This window comes from Clarias gariepinus, chromosome 15, assembly GCF_024256425.1.
Source record: "Clarias gariepinus isolate MV-2021 ecotype Netherlands chromosome 15, CGAR_prim_01v2, whole genome shotgun sequence".
In the NCBI taxonomy this organism is placed as follows: domain Eukaryota; kingdom Metazoa; phylum Chordata; class Actinopteri; order Siluriformes; family Clariidae; genus Clarias; species Clarias gariepinus.
In genome coordinates this window covers 29,707,665-29,735,591 of record NC_071114.1, presented here as the reverse complement: position 1 = coordinate 29,735,591, position 27,927 = coordinate 29,707,665, and the positions used below count along the sequence as shown (strand labels likewise).

General features: G+C 38.3%; 2 protein-coding genes across 8 annotated transcripts in view; one reads left to right on the top strand and one right to left on the bottom strand.

The window, feature by feature from the left end:
* Nucleotides 1–1,174: 1,174 nt before the first annotated feature.
* Nucleotides 1,175–7,657, bottom strand: marveld3 (MARVEL domain containing 3). 5 transcript variants are annotated; one of them, XM_053513701.1, is made up of 5 exons: nucleotides 7,540–7,657; nucleotides 6,929–7,021; nucleotides 5,232–5,468; nucleotides 4,196–4,263; nucleotides 1,175–2,270 (listed from the first exon to the last, which is right to left on the bottom strand). In XM_053513701.1, exons 3-5 carry the CDS (start codon nucleotides 5,414–5,416, stop codon nucleotides 1,666–1,668), a joined length of 858 nt encoding a protein of 285 aa, XP_053369676.1. In that variant the 5' UTR covers nucleotides 5,417–5,468; nucleotides 6,929–7,021; nucleotides 7,540–7,657; the 3' UTR covers nucleotides 1,175–1,665. The 5 variants fall into 5 exon arrangements, with proteins under 5 accessions (XP_053369676.1, XP_053369678.1, XP_053369675.1 ...); XM_053513703.1 differs by having other exon boundaries at nucleotides 6,937–7,021; XM_053513700.1 differs by lacking the exon at nucleotides 6,929–7,021.
* Nucleotides 7,658–9,934: 2,277 nt separating this feature from the next.
* Nucleotides 9,935–27,927, top strand: part of usp10 (ubiquitin specific peptidase 10) — a 32,008-nt gene continuing 14,015 nt past the window's right edge. The window contains exons 1-7 of one of the 3 annotated variants that reach the window (XM_053513325.1): nucleotides 9,935–10,261; nucleotides 19,863–19,931; nucleotides 20,662–20,707; nucleotides 20,965–21,024; nucleotides 23,232–24,383; nucleotides 27,578–27,669; nucleotides 27,777–27,886. In XM_053513325.1, coding sequence (XP_053369300.1) covers nucleotides 10,241–10,261; nucleotides 19,863–19,931; nucleotides 20,662–20,707; nucleotides 20,965–21,024; nucleotides 23,232–24,383; nucleotides 27,578–27,669; nucleotides 27,777–27,886 — 1,550 coding nt within the window. In that variant the 5' untranslated portion in view covers nucleotides 9,935–10,240. The remainder of the gene's footprint in view (nucleotides 10,262–19,862; nucleotides 19,932–20,661; nucleotides 20,708–20,964; nucleotides 21,025–23,231; nucleotides 24,384–27,577; nucleotides 27,670–27,776; nucleotides 27,887–27,927) is intronic. The other 2 variants (XM_053513324.1, XM_053513326.1) reach the window with 2 other exon arrangements.

Sequence of the window (27,927 nt, the reverse complement as noted above, 5' to 3'; positions counted from 1 at the left end):
AAGTCGCTCTGGATAAGAGTGTCTGCCAAAATGCCTAAATGTAAATGTAATGTAATGTAAATGACATCATACAAACTCTACACACCTGATGGGTTTCATCCCACAGGAAGGCTAACTGGCTAATTGCTTGTGTGTCCTGCGATAGATTGGCACCCCGTCCTAGGTGTACCCCGCCTTGTGAACTCCTCAATCTGTAATGTAAGGTTAAGTCATTAAATAAATTATTACCTTATTCAATGTCATTAAGTAAAGTTAAAACAAAGTGTAGTAAAAAAAGTACTGTGAAGTAGGCAATATCAGTCAATAAATGTGCAAAGTATTGTATGTTAAAGTCAGTAACACGAGGTAGTCGAGTAAATCAAATTAATAAGTAAGTAAAATAAATAAATAAGGGAAGTCAGTAAATAGTACATAAAAAGTAAACGCCAGTCTTTGTCCTTTAATGAGGTCATAAAGGAAAGTAGACAAAATAAGTCAGTTAACAAATATAGTCAATGTGTAAAATAAGGTGAAATCAACTGTCAATAAGATCAGTAAGTAAAGTTATTAAGTGAAAGTTAAGTCAGTAAATAGCAAGTAAGTAGTTTCACTAAATAAAGTCAGTGGGTAAATAAGTCAGTAAGTAATAAATAAATAAATAAATAGCTTTTAAATTAAATTGCATTTGTAGAGCACTTTTAACAGTGATCACTGTCACAAAAGCAGCTGTATAGAATTAAACATTCTGGAATTAAATTTGAACATAACTAAACAATAACATCAGTACAGTATGTAAAGGTGGGGTTAGTTGGGAAATGCGTCAATACATAAAGTTATAAATTTAATTTATACATTGGCCAGACACTCTTGTAAAATGACATTTTATTTCTTCACAGATATGAGCAGTTCAGCTCAGGCCTCTACCTGTAAATACCCCATAAATAAAGCATATAAGAAAGCAGACAATTATAAGATTATAAGGGTTCATAAAATCAGGGAGATCAAGTAGATTTGCACTGAAAGTGTTTCTGGAGGAGTTGTACTCATCTACAGAAAAATGACACTTCTAATTCAATCCCACTCCAGCAGGAAGGTTACTGCAAACCTACCTTGTGTCATCACTGGGAGTCGGATATGAGGAAAAGGACTGTACAATGGATCGTTATGGTAACTGATACAGTCTGTATGTAGATCACAGACCGAGATACGAACTGAAAGTGTAAAAGCTGGAAGTGTGGTCGTAGCTGTGAGTAACTGTAAAAGAAAGACCGTACCCGTCACATTTAGTGCTTATAGGTATGGAAATTCTGATAAACCGGCTTCACGAGATAATGAATTGGATATTGATACGGCAGACATGAAGTGAACACAACACTGAGAAGTGATTGACAGTAATATTTATTGAAAAATATATCCATATATAAAAGTTGTGCCTTGAAAAAAAATCCCTTTAAAAAAATTTTTAAAAATATATTTGTCTATAAGGTAATAATATTATTACATATATTACCTTATATGACCTTTGGGACTCACTGACTTTCACATTAAAAGGAACTGTTCAATCAGTGTTGTTGCGTAGCTAAGTAGGAAAAGATGTTGGCAGGTAACAGGATCCAGTAATAATCCACACTTGCTCCTGGACTAGAGGCGGTGTTAATTACAGCAGCGGTGTTTAGAAGTCTAGTATCAGTTATCTTCTGCCTCCCTCTGCTGCTTCATCCTTCTGACGGCTCTGAACGCTCTCATGGCGAACACGGCGCTTAGCATGAACACAAAGACGCCCATCACGGCGAATAACCCTCCTGCCACGTCGGTTCCGCTCAAACCGCACTCATAACCCTTGATGCCTTTGCTCGCGTACATCGCCTGTCTCTGTGTGCAGATCTGGTTACTGTACACCTCATTGAGCTTAATGAAGTAAAAGGCCACGGCTGGGATGTACCCCAGGCTTATCAGTGCATCCAGCACGGCCTCGGGCAGCAACACGATGGGGTAGCGGTAGGGTACGCGGAACACTCCGAGTGCCAGCATGACTAAAGCGTAAACCATTAGCGCTCCACCACACGCCATGCTGAAAATATATGGAGGGACCTTGAGCTTGTAGAACTGATCATCAAGCTGGTTTACTTGCGCCGCCTCGGCTGCTGTGAAAGCCTGCGCACCACCGTAGTAGTAGTAGTACAGGCTTCCCAGGCTGGCCAGGTCCCGGTATCGACCCGGGTTGCTGTACGGAACGCCGGCGCAGATTATGATCAGCAAGTTCACCAAAACCTGCATTATCTGGCAAAGGCCTGCGTGGAGACAGAACAAGCGTTAAACAAAATGTGTCCATTTAATAAACTAACAAAAACAGAATAAAAAGATTTCAGTCAAGATTTTAGTTTTTCTGTCAGATTACATTTATTTAACATCAAAGAAAAGGAGTCTCTAGTGTCAGTGCTTTGTTACAGTCAGAGGTAATGCTATTTTAGATAAGTTTAACGTTTGTAACGTAACAAGCAGACAGGCATAACTGAGGACAAGAATATAACTGTACATCATGAACGGAGGGACAAAGTTTTCCTGACTCATCCTTATTTCCAGTCCCGAAATCCCAAGGAATGAGTTCAAATACATTGCCATGAAAACAATTTTTTTTGTATTACACAAAGATAACCCGAGTTAATATAAAATGCAGTTAATTATATTAACTGGCCAAACATGCCTGGCCCTATGTAACAAAGTAATTAGTCGATTTAAAACAAAATAAAAGTCGATTTAAGAAATCACTTAAGGGGTAGCTTAGTGGTTAAGGCATTAACCACTAAGCATGAGGACTACGGTTCGAAAGGTCCTAGGTTCAAATCCCATGAGTGCCAAGTTGTCTCTTGGGGCCTCAACTGCTCAGATCCATAATGAGATAAAAATGTAAGTTGCTCTGGATAAGGGTGTCTGCCAAATGCCTACATGTAACCTTAAATTAAATTATTCTGACAAAGTGAAGCACACTAAGATATCTAAAAAAAAAAAAAAAAAAAAAAAGGCAACAAGATCTAAAGAAATGCAAGGACAAATGAGAAACAAAGTAATTAACATGTAACTGTCTGGAAAGCGTTACAAAGTCATTTCTTAGGCTTTGGGACTCCAGTGAACCACAGTGAGAGACATTATCCACAAATGGAGAAATCTTGGAACATTCCAAAGGTTTGGACTGTACCATTTTCACAATAAACACAAGAGTTAAGATGTGTCCTCATAGAACCCGGGTGAGGGTCATCCATAATCTTTGACGAGCAGTTTAAAAAGATGCGTTCGGCTGGTGTCATGTGGTTCAAAGGAAACCACGTGATGGTGAACCTTAACCAAGGAGCCCCCTAGTTACAGAGGGGATTGGATACAACTAAATTAGGCGGAGGGGGTTGAAACCTCTTTTAAGTTAAAAAGCTGTTAGGTTTTACCGAGCATGCTGGAGAATAATTTCTTCTGGTAACTTTGTCACACTCCTTTCTATTTTAGTCGACATTATTGTTTATTAGGGCCCAAGCACTAAGGAACCTCTTGTTTTCCTATGGATTTTTTTTCCCACCCTTTTGGACTTTTTGGGGGTGAGAGTCTCGTGACCCGGGGCCCTCAGGGGCCCCCAAACGAGATTTTGCTGCATAGCTTATACACACTTGCACATATGCACACGATGGACTTTGATCGCCACCAAACCGGAACGATGTGATCTAAAGACATTGAGGACGCAAAATTGTAGAGGGATTTTTGATATCTCAAACGGGTCAGCCGTGATAACGTCTTGAACTTACACTAAAAAGTGATTAATAACTTGTGACATTATATTCAGTGACATCACATTGAGTAACATCATCGTGTGATGCTTTTTTTCAAGCATCTGCGGCCGATTGAACACACGTACACATCACAAATGTTAACACGCACACACATGCACACACGCACAAACACACTCATACCACAGACATGGCAAATGTTAACACTCTTACACTTACACAGACACACACACATGCACGCATGTACACACTCATACTGTGCACACTCATATATCACACACATACACATCACAAATGTTAACACTCACATCTCTCTCACACACCTACCAGAAAGTTGTATTTATAAAAAATAGGAATACAACTTAAAAAAGCAATTACACTTTTACATTCGCTTGAACACAGTTTTACCGCAAGTTTTACCGCATAAATGAGAGAATCTGACTAACCTCTGGCTGTGGGAATATACTTTAGGTTGTAAAGTGATTCTTCTCTTGTTGACTCATAAGGTGTAAATCTACAGAAATGATCAAATTATGAAGATTAGTTAAAAAAAGCATTTTGCCGATAATCACTTGTAAATTAACTCACTAAAATCTCACTAAGATACAGTATTGTGCATAAATCTTAGGCACTGTATTACTTTTAGTACAAATTTCATCCTGTTTGCATTATTATTAAAAAAAAATTCATGCAACATTTCCAAACATAATATAAACATTTATAAATAACATTGCCTCTAAAAAAAAAAGCTAAATGTTTCATGCATGAGCAGATTTCAGATGGAAACACACTCATACTCTTCAGCATGGTCAGTAAAACGTAACAGCTGTTTTATTACAGTACTGGACAAAAGTACTGGGAACACAATCACGCCTTCACTCACCTTCTATACCGCTTTATTCTGTATTCCTGGAGCCTATCCCAGGAGACTTAGGGCACGAGGTGGGGTACACCCTGGACAGGGTGCCAATCCATCGCAGGGCACACACACACACTTATTCACACACTACGGGCAATTTGGAAACGCCAATTAGCCTAACCTGCACATCTTTGGACTGTGGGAGGAAACCGGAGTACCCGGAGGAAACCCACCAAGCACAGGGAGGAGAAGTGTCAAAACTCTTTACTTAACAATAATCAGTAGTGTTAAACAGCTGTTAGGTTTTACTGAGTGTGCTGGAAAATAAGTTCTCCTGGTAACTTTGCCGTACTCGCTCCTTTCTATTTTAGCTGACATTACAGTTTTTTGTTTCCATCTGAAAACTGTTCTGTCATGTAATATGTTGCTTTGTTTAAAGGCATGCAAATAATTCTCATGTAATGTTATTTATTTATTGATTTTATGGTTATGTTTTAAAATATTGAATAGGTTTGTACATAATAATGCAGACATGATAAACATATATAATATTTGCACCAAAGATAATATGGTGCCTAAAATGATTTTACAGTACTGTATATACAGTAGGTGTTTCCTCCTACTCTTCCTGATGAGGTTTTCTGTAGCTCCTCGTTCTGTCTTCGTAATCGTAAACCGTGCTCCTGTCCTCCCTGTACGACTCATTCCGTCTCTCTCTCCTGTGCTCTCTGTCTCTGTCTCTCTCCCGGTCTCTCCTTTCAGGCTCAGCATAGTCCTGGTTCCTTGTCTTGTAGTGTCGCTCCGGCATCGCCACACACGCTCACACACACGCTCGCTCACACAGGGAGGAGTTCCGACTGCTGAAATGACATGAAGAAACATAGAGTAAATTGAACACAGAATTTTAATAATGCTACTTCGTTGAGAATGCTGTTAATAAATCATTCATGTGTGAAAATATTCTTCATAGACTCCTGATTCGTTTAAATGTCTTACTTTATTGTCATCATTTTTTAAAAACTGTTTTATAATATTTAGCCTTTTAGGTGAAATACTTCTCTGATTATGAAATTTGTCATTATTTTCTAGTTATTATATATAATAATGTCTAGACTGGTATGCAAAAAGTTGCAGCCTATTTAAAGATTTTGCACTGTAAATAAGATCAAAAATAAGAATAAACTTTTAAATTATATCGATATTTATATATGTATAGCCTTGGCCACCCATGACCTGTCACCGGTTCACTGGTTTTCCTTCACTGGATCACTTTTGTTATGTTCTGACCACTGCAGCCTGGGAACATCCCACAAGGTCTGGGCTAGTTGTCTAGCCATTACAGTTTGTCCCTTCTAACAGGAGCTACAGTTACAATATCTCGTGCCAGGGGTCATGACATACCAAAAGTGATCCCCACAAGGAAAACCGGTAAACTGGTGACAGGGTCATGTGCGGCCAAATCCCACTGATAAACAAGGGGAGTGAAGGCTGGTCCGTGTAGTCCGATCCAATAGAAGTACTAATGTAGCTCAGACTGATGAAAAGGTTAACGCTGGTTCGAATAGAAATGTGTCAAAACACACACTGCATCACTGCTTTAGTGACACAATGGAGGACCTACTCAATATTAGGCAGGTGGTCATTATGTTATGGCTGATCGAAGTATTTTCTAGTTATTATTCAACAAGCTAATTTCTACACATGTAATAAGTGAAATAATTATACTAGTCCAGGCGAAGATATTGAGTTGTAAATTAAAAAGAAAATGAATCAAAAGTTTAATACCATATAAGTAATTTATATTTCATTTGGAGCTGATTAATTGATTAAAGTATTGTTGCAAAAAAAATACTTCCGAGAGTATTATACCCGTTATCAGGTATTTATAATACATATTTACTATAAAATACTGCATACTGTTAACTCAACTGTTTCCAAATATATTGATATTCCTAGTATCTGCACATTTTGTGGCAACAAAGATGAAAAATTAATACATTTATTTTTTTCTTGTGAATTTGTTCAGAAGTTTTGGTTTAATTTGTATTCTCATTTAAACAAGCCACTTGTCTTTGCACATTGTTTTAGCTTAAAATATATTATTTGTTAACTTTTTTATGTTGTTTAATAAATAATAAATGTGTCAGGTTCTTGAAAATATATATTTTTTAAAAACTATTTCTATTAACTCTGATTAGGTTTAAAAAGCTTTCCTTGCCTTTACATTACTATTATTATTATTTTAATATAATGGTTATTATTATTATTATCATTATGTAATATTTATTTTTATATTTTTTCCTTATTTTAAGCAACATACCCCCTTACTGTAATTGATTTTTTTCTTTTCCTCTTCTTACTTCTATCTTCTTTACATTGCTAATGTTCACCTGAAGGTGATTTTATATTTCATCTGTTTGGGGGGAAAAAAAACAAACATATTTACCACTAGTACAGGAATGACCAATCACAACAAGCCGCTGATGCACCAATCAAAAAGCAGCGCTGACTAATAGTCCCGCCCCCTCGCCGTATAGACACGGAAGTGATTTTTTTTTTTTAAATCTTCAAATTATGTTAAGCGATTAAGTTAAAATCGCAGACGGTGTAAATAAACACACACATATAAACATTCGCGGATTATTTTATATTAATCTTCTTACCATTAAAAGCATGTTTAAGTTTACACAACATCATACGCAGTGATTTGTTACTTTTATAAACGCTGCGTTTTGGAGATGATTTATTAAGAAAATGTTCGCCGCATAAACATTTATTTATTTCTTACATTTTAAGACGAGTGCTTTCAGATCATCTCAGTTGTAGATCAGGATTCGTCTAGACATCTTTGTGGCCTAATCGCCCCGAAACTTCCACATAAAAAAAACTTTTTATAAAAAACCTTTATACTAAATATCAGAATACACACACCAGTGGTCGGAGTTTACAGCCGATCCTTAAACCAGCTGAAATAAAAACAAAATCTGCCGGATCTCCAATGGCTTTAACGATTCTTCTCGTTTTGTTTATCGATTTCTTTCAAGTTGCGCTTTTGCCCTAAACCCCGCCCCTTCACCTGTCTCGGAGGCGGGGTTTAACCCTCAGGTGTTGATTCTTCATTCCTAACTGTTAGTTAAATGTATTGTTTTTTTTAAATGGTCTATCTATCTATCTATATTGGTGTGTATAAGTACATTATATTTTTACCTCACGCTCCTTATTCATGTTGTATGCAAATGAGTTTGTATTAAAAACGTTAAAAGGTTAAAGCTAAAAGTAATCTGATCAGCTTCAATATAATCAGTAATATCACCAGCTCTGCCCTCTGACTAGTCCTGGTTGGAGATCTTGTCGCATGGATGCCCCGTGTGGTATGTCTGGGATGCGTGTGGTGTCTGGGGACCGTTACGCTTTTCCACGAAGACGGTCCTGGCCTCGGTTAATGCAGACAGCTGTTCTCTGAACATTTTGACTTCTGACTGCAGTCGCTCGATAGTTCAGGACTGGAGTTTCCTACAGTCCACCTGAGCCTCCAATAATGAACTGGTCTCCATTTAAACTTAAAGACATCAACTGTTATATTGAACTGCCAGCCTCCTAACACACAGTATGACTGCAGATCAATCCCTGCTATCTGTTATCACCCAAATGAGGATGGGTTCCCTGTTGAGTCTGGTTCCTCTCAAGGTTTCTTCCTACTACCATCTCATCTTCCTTTTTGTTAGCAAAATTACAAAAAAAAAAAAATATATATATATATATATATATATACATGTATATATATATATATATATATATATATATATATATATATATATATATTTTTTTTTTTTTTAATTTTATTTAAATTAACCTACTGGCCAAAGGTTGGGAATGTTAAAAAAAAGAAAGCAAAAAGATCTATGCCTTTATTGTTGCTGGTGTTTTTTTTTTTCTTCCAACAACCTGTGTACAACCTTAAACTGTGGTAAAGAGTATCAAGCACACAAGAACATTGAATTGACAAACTTAAAAACTGAGTTCCATAAGATTTTTTTTTCCAAGCAGTTTTAAATTTACTCAGAATAGTGTGACTCAGACTCATTAATCCGCCATAAATAGTGGATATTAGGCAGTGAGGACAGACAGAGGACATTATCTATAATATTTGCATCAGGATTCTCAGGGAAATTTGGTATCAAAGAGCTAATGAAGTGTTACTTGCAAATACCTGAAAAAGTGAAATTTTAATAGATTAAACATGTCAGAAAGCTATAGAGTTAATTATGTGCCAAAATTGAACAAACAAACACAATCTGCTTTGAAAAGAAAAAAATCGACTCTCACAAATACGCCTAACGTATTTTCTCACAAATGCACCCAACGTATTTTCTCACAAATGAAAGTCCATTTTTTCTTTGCAAAGCAGATTGTGTTTGTTTGCAAAACGCTGCATTTGTAAGAAAGACGATTTTTAAACAATGCAAACTTACAATCAGTAAAAAGATCTTTGATGCCTTAAATCTATTATTCTGAAAATATTTAATCATGTAAAGAAGGTTTAAAGAGATGATTTGAAACAATAGGGCTGAAGATAGAAAAGCCCCCCCAAAACACTGTACTTTCTGAATTATAGTCATAATATATGCTTATTAACTGGTTTATTGATTGATTTAATTGAGAGAAAAGGGAGTGCAGATCTAAGTAGTGCAGAGACCGAGAGTTTCTTTCTATTTCCACCCAGGCGGGCCGATTTGATTGGTTATGAAAATATGGCCAAAAGGTGAGACAACTGCTGAGTAATATAAATGGAAATTGGGTAGAGCTACGATACACACTATGGCAATTTGGGAATGCCAGTTAGCCTAATCTGCAAGTTTTTGGACTGTGGGTGGAAACCAGAATACCCAGTGGAAACCCACCAAGCACAGGGAGAACATTTCCATTACAACATTTGGTCGATGCCCTTATACCCTGGAAGTGCAAGCAAACAATATATTAAAATATATTTATAAGGTAAAGTCTATTTTTTCAAGGAGTATCATCGAGGGAAAAAAAAGCCCATAATGACGTCACAGACAGCTCAAATAGTATATGACGTAATGAGCCTTAGGCACGTGACGTAGAGTAAAAAAAAAGTCTGCGCATATTTTGCGTGGATTTGTCATTATTTCACAGAATTTTTATTTTTCAACATAATTATACATTTACCGGGATTATTTAAGGTAAAAAAATATGAAGGAAATTCTCCTCATAAAATGACGGTTTATTTATTTATTTTTTTCTTGTTTGAATGTGCGCGCGCTCACCCGTTTCGCTCTCGCGCTATCTCTCCCCTGCGCGGCCCCGCCCACCCGCATGGGTAACGCGCACGCGCGACTTGCAGCAGAGCAAGTGTAGTGTAGTAGTGCTGAGGCGAGACAAAGATGGCGGCGATGGCGGGGGAAGCAGCGTGATACGCTGGAGGAGTTGAGTTTTTCACCGACCCGAGTACGAGCGCTCCATACACCGAGGACAAGGCACCATGTCAGAGTAGGCGAGCAAGCTTGAAAGCATTTCGCGTCAAAACCAGAGCGCTTTATTTTTGGTCCGCGACAGGACGGCCATCTTTCCGCTGAAGGAGACGGAGAAGCAGAACCATCTCACCGGGAGCATGGCTGCGCACGGCAACCAGGTAGCGACTTCTCACCGAATGAAAAGTTTGAGCGTAAAGTTAACACTCTGACACGACGCGTCCTTATGAAACACATCCTTGTCCAGTGTGTTGTTATAAATGAAAAACGTTAAATCCTTGCATTTGAATGAGTTCCTCTCCTCCCCCCCACCTTCAGCGTGGTGGTGCAGGCCCCACAGCCTTGATAAATCCGTTTAATATTATTATCAGCATTATCACCTAATTATAAAACTTTTACCGGGCTTAAAAAATGAAACATATCCAGATGAACCTAGTCAGTGGAAACGTTTTATAAACTCGCTCAGGTTACTGAGCTCGCGAGGGCGTGTGTGCGCGTGGCCTGCTCATGCGCGTGAGCACATTTTATTAACGGTCGCTAGCGCAAAGCAGCTAGCGTGCTAAATATGGTTAGCTAGCACAAAGCCCGTGTTCCCACAAATTTGTGAGTATCCGACATGACCCGGGACGACACGTTTAAGTTAGAAAAATAGCATTTACTCTGAGGTATTGTTCATTCATAAGAGACTTGTAGATTTTTGTATACGCGGTGTGTTTATGAGGGACTAGCTAGCTAATAGCTAATGACTTGACAAGTGTTTTCGGGCCTGTTGATTTAAAGGGGCGGGATTAGTTTTACCCTATTTGTATTTTTTTTTTTTCATTCAAAGTCATCCAGAATGTATTTTTTTACTACTGTTTTGGAGTTGACGTATGTTGTACTGAATTTCTTTTTACTTTTTAAAATATTTTCATCCTGTGAGTTAGCATGGTCTTGGCAGGTAAACTTACTGTTTCACAAGGGTATCAATGGCACGAGCTTAGGTTAGTGACTTTATTGTCGTCACTTAAGCAATGTCCTTAAAATAGACTTAAAGCGTTCCTTTTCTTCTTCTTTAAAACAAACTTAATTAGCAGTCTGACATGTTATGTCATGTGGTTCTTAAGAACTTGAGTTTATTCGCTTAATTTGCACCACAGATAAATTTTACATAATTGTGTAATTTATTTTTTTTAATCATCTTTCAGTCTAGACCAAACTCGTTTTATTTAAACTTCAGGGTAGCTTAGTGGGTAAGGTATTGCACTGCTGATTAAAAGGTCCCAGGTTCAAACTGGGGCTGTTGGGGCCTTGTTGTTCAGAAAAAAAAAAGAGAGAGAGAAAATCTAAGTCACTCTGGATAAGGGTGCCTGCCAAATGATACAAATTTATATAACTTCTGAAAAGACCAAAGTTTAGTTTATGTCAGATTTAAGGTGTCTATCTGTATCATTTCTTTGTATGTTTTTGTTCCTTAGTGTTGTTCTAAAAGTTTACAAGTCGATAACTCATCACGTACTAGTCTTTCTCTAAGTCTTTAAATTGAATAAGTCCCGCCTCGGGATGCGTGGTTTGCTCTTGCTCAAGTAAGGAAAATGGTTCAGTGATGCGTTTTTTTTTGCTCATCATTGTTATCATCATGGACACAAATGGTCACCCTGTCCAGTCATCACATGGTGAAGGTATAACATTATTGGTCCTTTACCTAGTCCCGTCAAGGGGTTGCCACACCACCACCTGCACATCAACTTGGCACAAGTTTTTCGGCGGATGCCCTTCATTGCGCAATCCTCCCGTTTTATTCTTGGGACTGGTACTGCTTCCACTGGCGGGGGTTTGGGTGAATCGAGCCCAAGCCTTCTGTGTGACAAACGGCAAAACCTACCAATGCCCCAGAATACATACATGAAGATAATAGGCCCTAATAATGAATATATTCCACTCTACACATACAAACGGGATCTTGGCTTTAGCTACAAAACACATTGTCGAATGTAACATGGACATTTGTTTGTAACTGTACTAACCTTGGAGTTCTGACCACATCTCAGTCTATAAAATATCTTGGTTAAGCTATAGCGAAAATTTAAAGAGGGCTTTTGCAGACCTGTCTGTGGCTTTTAGGGCACTTTGACATTAGGGCCCTGGTAATTTTTTGAGAACTCTTGATTCCAAAGTCTGGTTAATTTTGCTCAGTCAGTATACACTTGTTTTGCACTTGGGTAATGTTCTTGGTGGTCTCTAACAATATGACGTACCGTGGGACGGATTGACTAAAATCTGGAAGCAGTCGTACCCAAGAACAAAAGAAAATTGCTGGTTGGGCGCAACTTATTCAGTGCCTTCAAAATCTATGCCTGTGCACCGATCTCAGCCTCTGACCTACAAATCCATAGCTGATACAGTAGAAAGGCACACGAGTGTCGTTCTTGACAACCCCCCCCCCCCCCCAAAAAAAAAAAAAAATACTATTATCAGGCATAGTGCAAAAGTTGACTTTCTTGTTCTTTTCCTCTCATGTGTTTAATGGCAGCTTACTAACCATGTAGGTTTATACTGCCACGGCTCTATCGGAGAGTATAAATACGCAAACGTGCCCGAGAGCGGTGCATAAAAACAATGTGTGAAGTGGACATTGAGATTTAGAGTGGGCAGTAGAAGTACGGTGCAGTTCCTGAGCACGGTACAAATCAGTTGTGCCTGGTTTGAAACGGAGGTGCCCTCATCTTTTGTTAAAGTGGATGGAAAATGGCTTTATTAGTAAACCTTTAATATTCTTCGTACTTATCCAGCTCTCTATGCTACTGTCAGGGTTTGTTTAGATTGGTTGGGCATGTATCATGGCATATCTTGAGCGCTGTGGTCTGTTGTGTAAATTAAGTCAAGCTCTTGCTTGCACAATGACTCCGACTTTACGTCCAATCGAGCGTTTAGATAGAATTCGGTCAAATGACAAGTCATCACGAGATGTCCAGGTGTTACTTATTTGACTGACAGACAATATAAGTATAGCAAATAGTAAATATTAATCCACGGTACGTAAAAAAGTGCTTTCTTTGAATCAGGTCTGCCTTTATGCACCTGACAAGAAATACAAACTGGATGTGTTTCTAACATATTGTAACATAAAAGCTCAGAGAAACCATTTAGGGTAATAAAGTTTACTTGTCGTTCCAAGTTATCCAAACAATTGCGTCGACTCTGCTCCGGTGAGCGTCTGAAATACTCATCTCATACCTCAGCTGTGTCACGAGCTGTTTGAGGTTATGTATCTATTAACGCTTGCATGACAGGTTCATTTTGGCAGAGCAGATTATTTTTTTTCCCCCTGCTGGTAATGAAGCAGCGTCCGAGCTGTTTCTGTGTCGCGTTAAAACGAGGCCGGAGCGACGGGTTCACCGTGGGTTCCTGTGAAAGAAACAAAAACAAAATGAGCTGTGAACGGTGGCGAGCAGTGTAACAACCCTGCAGTGCTGTAGAGAGGAGTCGATGAGACTGAATATTTAATTTGGTTCAATAAACTGTCACAAAGCAGGCTTACAGGAATCCTGGTAAAGATTTAGATTTCTGCTGAACAAGCCGAGGGTGACGAAAAACATGACAAGGCAACAACCGCGTTAGAAATCAAGATATTCCTGGTTCTGTGCAAATCGGGTATGCCTCTCATTAGGTCAAAAATCTGCATATTTGACTGAAATTACATGTGAATTCTGACTTTTGTTGAGTTTCCTGCTATCCACTTGCTTGCCCCTTTGCTAAAAATGTATAGAAATAAAATAAAGCTGCTGAGTTTTCCAGTGTCTAGTACAGTTAAGTTTACTTTGCTAATCAAATCAGACGTTGGAACAAGTGTGAAGTTTAGCGTGTAACATGTAAATCAATCTTTTAAAAAACAAAAAACAAACAAAAAAACACAATAAATCTAAATCCTTTAGCCACCACGCTTGCTCATAAAATAAAAAAGCTAGACAAGCAGTGCACATGATATCTTTAAAGAGTTGCCCAAATAAAACAAAAGAACTTGCTGCAAAAAATGACATGGCCCTGATGCGTTAGTAGAAAAATATGTACCAGCTAACAGAGGTGAGCTACTTTATTTAATTTTTTTATTTTTATTTTATTATCTGTAGTTTTCTATCTTAATTATTAAATGTAATATATCTGAACAGGTCAATGTTTTGCTATAAAGAGGATTTTAGTTGTTAGGAGCCTTTGAGGGGTCTGGTATCATTTTCTGATCAAAATGTGCGCTTTTTCATTGTTACATTTTTCCCACCACTTCCTGTTAATTTGTTAGCCCCTTTTCAGATTTCTTTTGTGCAACTTTCAGGCCACAAGCTTCATGATCTTAAACTGTGCCTGCTTGGTTCCCAGCTCGTTTCCATACTCTGGTAATGCAGCAAAAAAGTTTTTGCTACTGCAAGTGCGCCATCATTTTGTGTACATGCTAATCAATATGAGATACTGAGAAATCCTGTGCAATACAAACATTGTTAGTTAAGTTTTTAATTGGGTAAATACTTTAAAAGAAGTCGATTAATTAATGATTATTAAACACCCCTAACACGAGAGAACAAGCAAATTTCTCTTACTGAAGTTTGTCCTGAGTAACAGGTTCCGTGGTCAGAACGAACACAACTTGTATAGATGACATTTTTAATTCATAATTAATTATATCATTACATTTACATTTACATTACATTTAGGCATTTGGCAGACGCTCTTATCCAGAGCGACTTACAAAAAGTGCTTTAATGTTTACAACATTGGATACATACTTACACTTACATATTAATTGGTATTTCATAGAAATATTATTGTGTATTTAATCAGTGCAACAAAAACTGTTGCAGATTGATAACTGGTAGTTAATGCTTTTTAAAAGCATCATTAGTATTGAAGATCACATTAAGCTGGCGTTGGTATCAAAGTCAAAATTCTGGGATCATGACCACCTCCAGTTGTTTCTCCTGATGAGATATGTAGTTGATCGCTCAAGGTATCAAAGGATAAGGCGATATCTATTCACGTTTATTGATGAACCTTAACAGAGCGTGAATGAGACACTAAGCCCTACCCACTTGATAAGCACTACGCACAGTCTGGAGGGGTGAGGCCACTGCTTTGATGGTTTATCAGTCTTTGCCGCCTGAAAATCCAGTAACGGCTTTTAAACTGTGCTCCCTGTTGGCCTAGATAACCGTGTGTGTTTCTGTGCTGCATCATGATACTCTATGGAAATTCGTGAATTTCTTTATCAAATTATTCACTGGTACAATTATGCAATTTTCCCCCTCCTCCAAAACTCTTGCCTCAACGGTGTGAACTTTGCCCTCGGGCATGTCTCTATCATTCAGCGTTGTCACCTCAGCATGTCGAAATACAGATGGCCAATTTGTGTTAATCCTCTCTCCAAGCGAGCAGCGAGAGGGGAGCTTAGCATGGTACGCGCGGCTCGCCTGCAGAAAAGAAGCAAAGTAAAATTCTTTCTGTTGTGCGCCGTATTAACAGCGTAGAGGCCATCGGATTACAGTTCGCCGTTGTGCCGTTTCAGCACCGCTCTGCCGTGGAGCTGCGTCCACGTCAGCTGCATTTTCTTTTCTCTCCCATTTTACGTGTATTGAATGCAAGGGATTATCATGATTGCAATGCCTGTTCTCTTTATTTCTCTTGCATACTGCTGGGGCTTTTTGTTTATATTTATACGCATACATCTCAAGGTTTTCAGAAAGCAATGTTTAAAAAGGTTTTTCGCTAGGTAAAAGACTCGGCGCCACCTCCTGGTGTGTGCGCTCTTTGCTCTTGGACATAATGCCAGTTAGCGCAATCAGGATTAAGTTAATTATAGCCCCATGGATGAAAGCAGGTTAGCTGCAGAGGAGCATTAAAGAGGTTCGGTTAGAGTCTCTCAGCTCAATTTGAGGACTATTCTTATTTAACATTTAAGTATACCTTTTATTTTTCCAGTACAGTTTTTTCATGAATCAATTATAATGTACTTTTTAAACGATAACGTAAACACCTCTTGGCAATTAGTTCAAATAAAACTAAGATCATAGCATCCGGCGTTGGATCCATTTATCATGAGTCCTGCTTGTAATGTAAAGTTTTAATCTCACGAGCCAGACTTGTAGTTTAGTTTGCGATTCTGCTGTTTTATCTGTAAATCTAGCAAGGAAGTGCATACTTTTACAGAAAGGTGTTTCTTTGATGTGATGGATGACAAACCACAAACATTTACCTTTAGCCTTTCAACACCATCTCAAGATTTTACTCCTCTTCTCATCAAAAATCTCATTATTGCTTTTTTCTGGACTTTTTCTAAATCAATTAAAGTGTAAATGCAGCATTTTCTAAAACCCTTATTCACTCTTGGGTCCTCTTGGTCTCGGTTTCACTTGAACTCGACGGCACTGGTGCTGTACCCGAGTAACATGTCCTGTTTAAGTGGACAGGTGACTTCCTGCTTCTACTTTTGCAAAGTCAGGAAAATAATTTTCATCACTTTATAGAGCCAGCTTTTCCCAGGACTTTTATGCTACTCTTGTTACACAGACAACGAACAATGTAGAAGGGTTAATTTGGCTAGATTTTAATTCTTTTTCTTTCATACAAGGTGTTTGCAGATGTTCCGGCATTTGTGTATTTAACACACCTTTTTTATACTGAATGAGTCACAGCAAAGAATAAACACTATGATTTATGGTATATGCAGTCAAGGTGCAGTCCAAAAGAGAATTTTCAGTGTTAAAGCAAAGCCGAGATTATGAGCCTTGTCCACAAAGCAGCTCGGAATTTTTTCCCAGCTACTCAAAAAGCGGATTAAGTGTGAACAGGTGAAGATGAGAAAAGATCTGTAAGCTGTAGAGGTCTATGAAAAAAATTAGCTCTTTAAAATGGAGAAACAGCTGAATTAGTGTTTGTTCATATTTGTGGTAATTATTTAAGCACTATACCAAGCAAAGGTAAATTAGCATCTTGAAAATGTCATACTACTTTACTCTTTGCATAGCACACCTTGTTAACCTGAAGACGTGTCCAGCAAACGTACAGACATGATTACACACCCGACTAAGTTCGTCCTTTTGGGTTAAGTCCAGTGTTATCGCCGCAACCAAACCAGCCACTCCAGAGTTAAACCGCGACCACAAGAAACAAGTCACTTCAAAGACGTGATCTAGACCACATCGAAAAGAAGGTCTCTGGGTAATATGTTTGATCTACACCCGTTTGCTATGTTCAGACCCGAACAAACAAACCTTTAATACCTGGAAAACGAGTTCAGTTCAACCGGACTAAGTATGACGGGTGTGAAAACCCCCTAAGATTCTGAAAACGTTCACAGCACTCACACTGCTCTTAGATAAGTCTGCTTTGGTTTAATTTATTACAAAGTAATTTTTCTTTGCCAAAATTTCTAAACAAGAAAGTTTAAAGTTATAACAGTAAAGTGAATGTTTTGTCAGGCCTGCTGTTACAACAGCTGCAACATCTGCAGGCCGGCGCACATTCTAGATTATTTAACATCCAGTTTAACAGGCTTGAAAAACATGCACACACATGGTATCCTTACAGGAATATCCAGTTTGTTCTACCAAAACATATTACATTGTTCACTATAAAATGTGTTTTTATAAAATTTACGTGATTTTTAAAGAGCCATTGTGTGCAAGTAATGACTTGACAAATATTTTTGCCACGAAGACCGATCACCTTTTTAGCTGATATGTTATCAGGAGGTGATGGGTGTTGTATATTTCGAGTGCTTACTCCTTTTTGTTTTACAGATTGTAGTTAATTTAATGCTATATAAAATATGCATTCTACATAAACTACATACATTATATATAAAACTTTTATGCTAACTAGCTATCTTAAACCTAAACTAAAACCAGGTCTTGTACTAGGCTTAAAAATATTATATATAAAATCTTTTTTTTTAGAAGTCTAGCAAAGGAAGCTATTATGTATTTAAACAAAAAGCTATAAGAAGGGATACCCTTAAACAATGTATGAATTATTTAACTTAAAATGCGTGTGTGATTTAATTACATCATAAATGTTTTATAATTAATGGCACCATTATCATCTCTTGGTGTGTTTTTAAAAAAATATATTTTATGGTGGCTAAATAGGACCACATATGATAAACTATTTTCTCTTGAGTGTTGTTTTCTTTGCTTTGCACTCTCACTTGTGTAATCATTTGCCTTTCAGTTTAGCTTTAAATAAAGATAGTATGGTACATAATTAAACTTATAAGGACCTCTTGTGTACTGTTTAAGCTTTATCAAAAACAAAATAAATTGATGTTGTACGTGGTAAAATTGGTCTCATTTTCCATTTAAGGTTTGCTTTTTTACAGTTAAAAGATTTAACATGACATTTAAATTAACATTAAAATTTATCCGATTCATGCCTGTACTTTTGGATTAAATTGTTCATAAAATAAGTGTTTTTCCAAACGGGCTTTTTCATCGCTTCGATACACTTTTGTTAAGGCTATATTACATTGTTATACATGTGTAGATATGTATTGCACCTTTAAACTTCCTAAGATGAACATAGACTACAAAAATAAATTTCACTTCATGGCACATGGTAACACTTGATGAGAAACTCTCGTTCAGATGTTATTACACGTTGTGATCTGGTGTGTGTATGTGTATAGAGTGGATAACGGTTGTGAAATTGAGGGCTGATTATAATGTCTAGTACAGTTTGTAAAGATTTTTCCTTTTAGTTTCTTGTTCCAGTGGACGGTAGCTGAAACACTCAGGCATTCTTGGCCGATTCGTATCGGCATGCTGATCCTGCATGACTCATCTTTTTCAGACTCGTCCTTTCACCTGAATTGATAAAACTGCCAAAATCATTGAGATCAACGTTACCCAAAGTGATTTTAATTTCAGGTTTAATTGGAAGAATTTTTTAAAAGCAGTTTTTAGTCCGGTTCAGTTTAAAATCAATGGGCCTGTAACATTGGGCTTTGCAAATTTTTAAAAATATATACTGTTTAAATGGCTTTGTAATTAACTAGATACAAGTAGTGATGTGCACCAGAAATGTTTGAGCTGTTTTTTTCCCTCCCTCTCTCATACTAAACTTTTTTTTTCATGAGGGTGAGTTTAAAAAAATATTATTTTAAGATAAAAAAGAAGATGAAAATGTTGGGCCTCCGAGTGGCGCAGTGGTAGTGCTCGCCCTATCATCCGGAGATCCCCATGGTTCGATCCCCGAGTGATGCTATTACCTCTCACAGCCGGAGGCCTAGCAAGAGCTGATTGGCCGAGCTCTCTCAGAGGGCAGGGATGAGAGGTACTCACGCTCCCACATTAATCACGGCTCTACAGCCAATCGGGGGCGTCTGTGAGCACGCGGAAGGAGCGGCTAGCGCTTTCCTCAGAGTGTGTTACTCTGCCCCTAACGGTGCGTGAGCAAGCAGTTCGAAAAGATGCGGTCGGCTGGCGTCACGCGGTTTGGAGGAAACACGGTATAGTCTTCGGCCCTCCCGGCTAAATGGTAGTAGTAGCCTTAATGTGGGAGTCCACTAGTGACTGGGAGGAATTGGCCCCGACTAAATTAGGGAGAAAGTCGGGTAAAAAAAAAAAAAAAAAAAGGTGAAAATATAAGGGATGCACAGACATCACTTCTTCAGAATGAGTATGATTACTTTGATTTGGGTACTTTTTGATGGAGTACCGGTAACTGGCGGTGTATCATGTTTAGATCATTTATATCAAGTATAACTCTTAAATTTAAACTAACTGTTTGTTTTCACAGTACATCTTTGGGGAGTTCAGCCCGGACGAGTTCAATCAGTTCTTCGTGACGCCTCGCTGTTATGTTGAGGTAAAGATATCTATCTGTTTATTACATCAATAATCTAAAAGTTTTTTTGGTAAAACATTATTAACTGTGGCTTCAGCGATCCTGTGTGATTTTGTTATTGCTATACATTTTAAAATTGTTTAAACCTCAACAACACCAAGAAACTGCCACTGTTGGGCCCTTAACCCTCAACTACTCATACGTGCAATTGGGCTAAAAATAATAAAACTAAAATTGCTGTAAATAATAAAACCCTCAATTATATATACTGTATATAACAAACAAACAAACATAGTATTGACAAACTCTACCTAAATTCTAGAATCAGAATATATTACCTGTATAAAATTTTAGCCTTTTGCCATTAAATAACTGCAATAATGTGATTTCATTTACAGAGTGCGTGAAAAAGTATTTGCCCCTTCCTGTTTTTTTTTTTTTTTTTTTTTTTTGCACATTTGTCACACTTCATCAAACTAATTTTAATATTACATGAAGATAACTTGAGTACTAACAAAATGTATCTTCGTAATTTCTTAATGGGGGGAATAAAAACTGTCCCCCTGCTAAATCATTAAAGAACTTGGATTTAATTTTTAATTATTTATTTATTTATTTTTGAAGAGCTAAAGTTAAATTTTACTTTTCAAACTATACTTTTTTCACTGCACTGTGTATGTATGTATTTGTGCATTTTATCATCGGACTCATTTGATTTTTATTTTTTTTTTTCCTGTTTCCTAACACGCAGCTTCCTCCCTTCAACGAGAAAGCCTCCTGTGTCACTCATAACTCAGGTAAGCTGGTCGTTCGCACCGCTTTCAGCCTGCGTCCTAAAACACATCACACACTTCTCCATCTTGTTCCTCCAGCATTGTGAGAAGTTCCTTCTTCATGGCTGGATTTTAACCGATATGCATTTTATTTTTTTTATTTTTTTTCCTTTCTGTATTTATGTATGATTTAAACTTGATCCTGCATATCTCTCTCTCACAAACATACACAAAAAGTGCCAAGAATACAATATTGACCCTGATTTGTATTAATTATTCAGGAGGTTACTGCACTGTTGATGTGCCGTACATTACGGAATCAATGAGACGGCAGGTCTGCGGTGAGTTCTGGGTTCCACTCACGTCGCCTTTATGTTCTTCTTGTGTTTCGCTGCAGAAACTCTTTTCTAAAACTGAAACGCACACACAGAGCTTTCTTAATTCTCAAACCCTTCCCTGTCATTTCTGCCTGCTGGATAATCTGTGAAGCTTTGCATGCTTAAAAAAAAAAATTGGCAGCGGGTTTCTCTCTGGCCTGAAAACTCGCCTGTACAGCAGTTAAGCGGCGGCTTTAGGTAATAATTAAATTATTATTTTTTTTAACAATAATTACTCTTGGCCCTGTTCCCTCACTAATAGCCCGATTTGGACGAGAGCTGTGTTCGAGACACAAGATTTTTCTCTCTTCATGATTGTCCTTTGCTGCTCCCTTGGAATGAACCCCTATAAACACATACTAACAGATGACACGGCAAATCACAGACACAACTGAAAACCCTTTACAGTTTAATAACTCTTAAATTTTTCCCCCCTGACTGCTTTCGGTGGTTTGCAGTTTTGCTGGTGTTTATTGGTATCATATTAAGTGTTGCGTTTAAGAATAATTAACCCTGTTCTCCTGTTTTATTTCCAACTATCTTCACTTACTGCTTCAGATTTTTACAGCGCAGCACAACAGCCAGCTTTCAGTCTTGTCTTGGGGTGACGGGGTGATAATGATGATGATAGTGGTTGTTGTTTTATACACAGTATTGTGCACAGGGTATCTGAACTGGGTAAATAAAACCTTAAAATCTCTCCCTAAAACTAAAGTTTTTAAATACAACCTGCAGAGATTTAAATTAATATGATTGGAGTTGATGCTTAATTTTTAACACCAGCCCATCCTAAAGTGTTTTTATACCACAACTACTTAGACATTTCATTGTTGTATGTATCCGTCAGTAGTTAGATTTAGGTTATACAGTTGACCTCTGCAACGTTACGGTTTAGTGTTTCGAGGCTTGAGTCGTTCTTGAACTTTTCCTCAGCTGTACAGTATACATGTTTACTTTTATTTATTTATTTATTTATTTATTTATTTATTTATATATTTTTAAGGGTAATGTGTTAAGCTGAGTTTAAGATTAAGTTACACATTGAAGTAAAAAAAACAAAAAAACATTTATAGGCAGTTTTAGACCACATCAAAAATTTTAGGGATCAACTGCATTTGACGTTAATCACGATGAAGTTATAATAATTTCAGTTAAAAAAAAATTTTTTTTAACCATCATCAAAATTACATCAGTTTATATAAGTCTTTCCTTTAACCCCACCACACAAAAAAAAGAATACATTTTTATTTAAAAAATGCATGCATTAGTTTGCGGCTTGATCAGACATGACCGATCAGCCTCGGACATAACCAGTTCCGTGGAGAGTGCACGAGCATAAGAATGGTATAACAAAATAGCATTTTTAAGCCATTACGCTATCAAAAGTTGCATACACTAAAAAGCTGCCGATTGGCCCTTTTTGTCCAGAGCGAATTAGTCTCGGACCGACTGATTACACGCTTACACCAGTCTCATGCACATTAGAATCAGTGCGCACCAGTCCGCATGATCACAACTGCCTCTCCTGCCACGGCGACTGTCCCAAGACGTATAGGCATTTGCTGCATTGACCACGCTGTATAATCCTACAGGTGGCACTTTAAACATGTTTTGTTTCTCTTTTGGGTCATAGAGATATAGCAGCTTGTCTTATTGCTTGTCTTAAATCTCAACTGGAAATTTATTTGTGTTTTAGAGCCGACACTGGAGACTCCTTTTCTAAATACCATACGCTTTAAATAACGTTCACGGGACCTTTCCTACACAGTTTTTCCTAAAAGAGCCATGCTATGGAAATCATGGCGCATTTATGTAATCCTTCTTTAACAAAACCACCTGACCAATCAAAATCCAGAGCTAAGCAGTGTTTCTCAGGTTCTTTATTGGTTCCCTGATGCAATGTGACTTTATAATGTAATATTGTCCAGAGGACAAGTCCCGTCCAATATAATGGCTTGATGGATTTGGCGTTTGAATGAAGTCTAATAAAAAAAAAACTTTAAACTGAATGTAGATACCCTGTGTACATGCTTAGCAAGGCTACTTGTGTTTCACTGCAGTATTCCTCAGAAAGTAGTTTTATGCCTAAAGTAAAAAGCATTTTTGTGTGCACGTGTATAAATCATCAGGTCTGTATTTAACAGGCGCTAACTTGACTGTGTCATCTGCAGGAGAGGACTACCAGCACATCGAGTTTGGAGTGGATGAGGTGATGAGTTCAGAGCCTGTGATGGTAAAAGACTCCTCGTACAAAGTGTCCAGCACTCTGAACCCTCAGGCTCCCGAGTTCATCCTCGGCTGCCAGCCGGCTCAGAAACCTCCCCCCATGGCCGCTCCGGTCTCCGGCGACTCGCTTGAGCCCGATTTCAACTCCGTGGACTGCGCGGACTCTGAGCCTTCGGCCCTGGATGGCCAGCAGGCCTGCTCTGACGCAGATGGCGTTTCCGGCGGCCTGGGCCTACGAGAACGCAAAAAAAAGAAAAAACGACCTCCAGGATACTACAACTATCTGGAGGGCTGCGAAAGTGGAGGTGCACCAGTGGATGGCGTGACCAGCACGGGGCTGGTGAACGGACACGGTCTCAGCACTCCGGCCCTGGGGTCTGAGGACACTCCCACTGATTTGACTCCTTCCACACTTTCTTCCACATCATCCACAGGTCAGTCTGGCCCTCCCACCAACCAGAGGACTTGTGACAGCCCTGATGAATCTTCCGTGGACTTGCCAAGCGGGGCCGCCTCTTTGTTGGACGGTAATGCCGCGGCTTCCTCCTCCTCCTCCTCCTCTTCTTCTTCTTCCTCCTCCCAGAGTGGTGGTCATGCTGAAGGGGCCAGGACTGCAGAGCAGCACTCAGAACCCTCTGCTCTAGATAGCCCCGAACTGCCGGGCAGCGACCCATGCCCGACCTCTTCGCCTTCTCCTCCCCCTTCTGCTGCTGACCCTGCTACTACTGATGAGGATGAAGAGCGCCAGGCTAACGGGACATCAGAGCAGTCGCCTGCCACCAGACTCGACATGGCCGATACTCAGGCAGGCGCTGTTTTGGTCCCATCCCCCACGGACTCAGGGGCTCGGGCACCTTCACTTTCTCCGCCCTCTCCTGCCATGGCGACTGTCCCAAACGCCCCCAAATCCTGGGCTAGTCTCTTCCACAACTCCAAGCCTTCGGCCGGAGGCCCTCAGGCATACGTCGAGGTGAAGGCCGCAGTCGTCACGGTGCCCGCGGCTCCCACCCCTGCCGCCGAGCAGTCAGAGAAACCTTGCGACATCCGGGAGGGGCCCGTTCCCGTCTCGGAAGACCCCATGGCACCAAAACTGGCAGGTACTGTATCTGTAATGGAGCAGGAAGCGTGTAAATAAGGTTGAAATTTGTTTGTGTGGTTTTTATAGATACATCCCTACTCAAAACACAGAGTTTCAGATGCTTAATTAAATTATTAAACGTTTGTTGCAAGTCTTTTTGACCAACACACTAATATTTTTGCTGCCTTGATGGTACTGGGGATGACAAAGCCCTTGCTGCTGAAGACAGATAAATGAATATATACATAAATTACCCAGCCATAGAAAAATTCGCCGTTTCAAAAGATTTAAACTATTGGGCTGCATCAAGCAAAGAAAACAACCAACTGCACTCAAAATGTTTGTGGCTGAGTGAAGAACACTTCAGCACATTGTGTAAACATTGTTTAGACTTAAAAAAATATATATATTTATTTATTTTTGGCCAGGTAGTGTGCATCATAATGTGAAAGTGATGAGTGAGCCATGTTATGATTTTTTTTTATTTTAATTCTACAGTAAAATCCAATGTGTGCATGAACTTGCATACAAATAAATAAGCAATACAGTATATAAAACAACCGGCAAAAAAAACAAAAAAAAAAAACAAATTAATTTAGGGAATGTAAATTTTTCCGAGCTGCTTACCAACATCAAACCTGTAATTTTAACTTCTAGTGCATTGTTCTGGGTTGTCCACAAGATGGCAGCTGAAACTAGTTCTGCACTTAGTAGATCCTAGTAGACAGTAATGTTTTTTTTTTTTTTTTTTTTCCCCCAATTATTGTTTTATTGGAATATAAAAAATTTTTAGAATTTTTTTAATATAAAAAACTGCATACGTGATTAATTGAGACATGTTTGCTGTTTTAATAGTTTTTAAATAACGGGTGAAATCATGCAGAGATTGGCCCTAAATACTCGCCAGAACAACGACCTGTTGACGCCGGGCCTTATTTGCAGCTCTGGTGTCATGTTCCTATTGAATGTCCATTCTCCTGTCATAACTTTGTAACTGATGATTTGTTTTTGGTATTTTTGTTGTTTGTCCCGGGGGGGTTTGGACTTTTTTTTTTAAATGAATATATATTTCTACATCTTCAAACTTCCTTTCTTCCTTTGGCCTATTATAAAACAGTACATTATGTAAATATTTTGTCCCCCATACTCACTGAGCCAAGTGTGGTCTTTTTGTGTACTGTGGGTTTTATTGTAATTGAACACATGCTGGCAGTATTTTTTGGTGATGTTTGTGAGGGACAATATCTGTGTTTTTCTTTTTCTTCTCTTATAAAGGTACAGTAATGGCTGTAAAAAGCACATCCACTTACATGATAAAACAGTGTTTTCTGTTCTTGAACATAGGATTATAGGATTAAATCCAGGTTTTGATTTATAACCAAGCTTTACTTTATTTATTTTTTTGCGCCTTCATCTCCATTATGACCTGGCTGCTTAATCACTTAAAAGCAAATCATATCAGGAAGTACATTGTCTGCTGTAAACCATGTTGTTAAATGATTCTCTGAAGCTGTTTTCCTCGAGCGGAGCTTTAGCTTATAGCTTCAGTGTTGATGGAGGAACCTTGCTCTGGATAATACTCTGGATAATTTAGTGTCAAAATAATGTTTTATTTCTAGCAGAACCTCCGCTCCTGTCAGTCGGGACCCCATAAACAGGGAGGAGGATTATTTATAGATGCCCGACTGTTTTGCCAGGTGGAGAATTAACATTCAGGCTGGGACGGGTTTTCTGCGGTGTGTCTAAACGTAAAGGTTTTTTTTAATTTCTAACGCGACTGCTTTAGCATAAACGCAGACTCGAACACCTTCGGATTTAAATATACATCGTCTGCCCAAAAAACTTCGCCATTACAGAGGGATCAAATTATTGGGTTGTGACTAGCAAAGAAAACAACTAAGATTTTCTGGAAATCACTTGAGGGCAGCTCAACCATTTCCCCATCATAGTTGCAAGAACCCGTGACGCCACAAGCGGTGGGCGGAGTTATAGGGAGCGTAAAAAAAAAGTCGGACACCCAAAGTCTGTTAATGTGGAGCGCGGACCAAACAAGTGTTTTTGCCATTTTGGACATTCACCGAGATTCAGCAGAAATTGAAAAGTGCTTTAGAAAAAAAAAGTATTTGAGGAAATAAGAGAAGAACTAATAGTTGCAGGCTTCACACGAACAACTGACCAAATAGTGAATAAGCTAAAAAAAAAAAAAACTGAAGAAAGACTTTCAGCAGTTAAAACACGTCAAATAAGCTGCTTTTTTATACTGAAATACATTTTCATACTAGTTTGTAGAATAACCAGTAAACTGACTTCGGCCTTGGTAGTTTCTGTTAAGTGGGCTTGGCCTGTGACGTATTATCATGCAGCTCCCGCTGAGCTCCTGTTTAGTGTAAATGCGGGCCGGTTCTGGCACCAGTGTAGTGGAAATGAGGTATTTGTTAGTTAATGCTAGAAACGACTTCAACTTAAGTGATAAGCCATGAGTAATTATTTTAAAATTGTTGGGAAATACATTTTTGACTGTTGGTTTAGTCCTGAAAAATATTTTGTGAAATAAATTAGCAAAGACATTGAATGCAGCACATTCCTTATTTATTGTTACTTGATTCTTGTTAATCATGGTTACTTGATTTTAAATATTATTGATACTTTTAGTTTATTTTAAACGTATTCATTAAGGTGTTTACTCATGTATAGTGAGAGTGTAGCATGATGCAGGTGTTGAATTCTGGGCTTAAAATTTTTTTTATAAAATAATTGCTTAGTTTTACTTGCGTTTGTCTCTTACGCCTCCCTGGTGGCAAGTTGGTGAACTTCTTTGACAGGTTCTTGAAATAAAAAATCTTGTGATTTAGTACAAATATTAACATGTACGGTTTTCACCATTTGAAAAAATGGACATTTTCTAGTTTCATTGTTTTAATATGGTAACGTATCAAAATGTATCTTGATTTTTCAGTTAATGTATTTACATTATGTATTGATTACCATTTTATACTTTGCTGTCAAATTTGCTGTCATTCATAACTTTTGCGCAGTTAAATATACCATGTATGTTATTTTTGCTTTTATTTCTATTTTTCTTAAACGGGTTTTATTTATTTATTTATTTTTTTTGTTTAATGACCCGGACATTAACATTAAAGCTCTGTTTACTTGTACAGCGTTGTTTTTACAAGGTTAGAAAAGGTCACATATGATTTCATTTCCCATTAGAACTTATCGAGAATGTGAAGTTGATGCATAAGCCTGTGTCTCTGCAACCCAGAGGACTGATCAACAAGGGCAACTGGTGCTACATCAATGCCGTATCCTTTCCCCTGCTAATCCGCGTCTGTTCACACACACATTCTGTGTGCTGCTTCTCTTGCTGTGGTCTTCGTATTGTCCCCTTGTCCTTGACTGTGAGCCTTAGACCCTGCAGGCGCTGATCGCATGCCCGCCCATGTATCACCTGATGAAGTCCATTCCCATCTTTACTGAAACGCAAAGACCCTGCACGTCCACGCCCATGATGGACAACTTGTGAGTTTTGGTTTTGATGCGTCTTAAGCTACAGGGTTTGT

Excerpts from the sequence above, each read along its gene's own strand:
- marveld3 (XM_053513701.1), bottom strand. The coding sequence starts at position 5,416 with ATGCCGGAGCGACACTACAAGACAAGGAACCAGGACTATGCTGAGCCT. Across the intron at positions 4,264-5,231 it reads AGAAAACCTCATCAGGAAGA|ATTTACACCTTATGAGTCAA; the intron begins GTAGGAGGAAAC and ends TCATTTCTGTAG. Across the intron at positions 2,271-4,195 it reads GTATATTCCCACAGCCAGAG|GCCTTTGCCAGATAATGCAG; the intron begins GTTAGTCAGATT and ends GTCTCCACGCAG.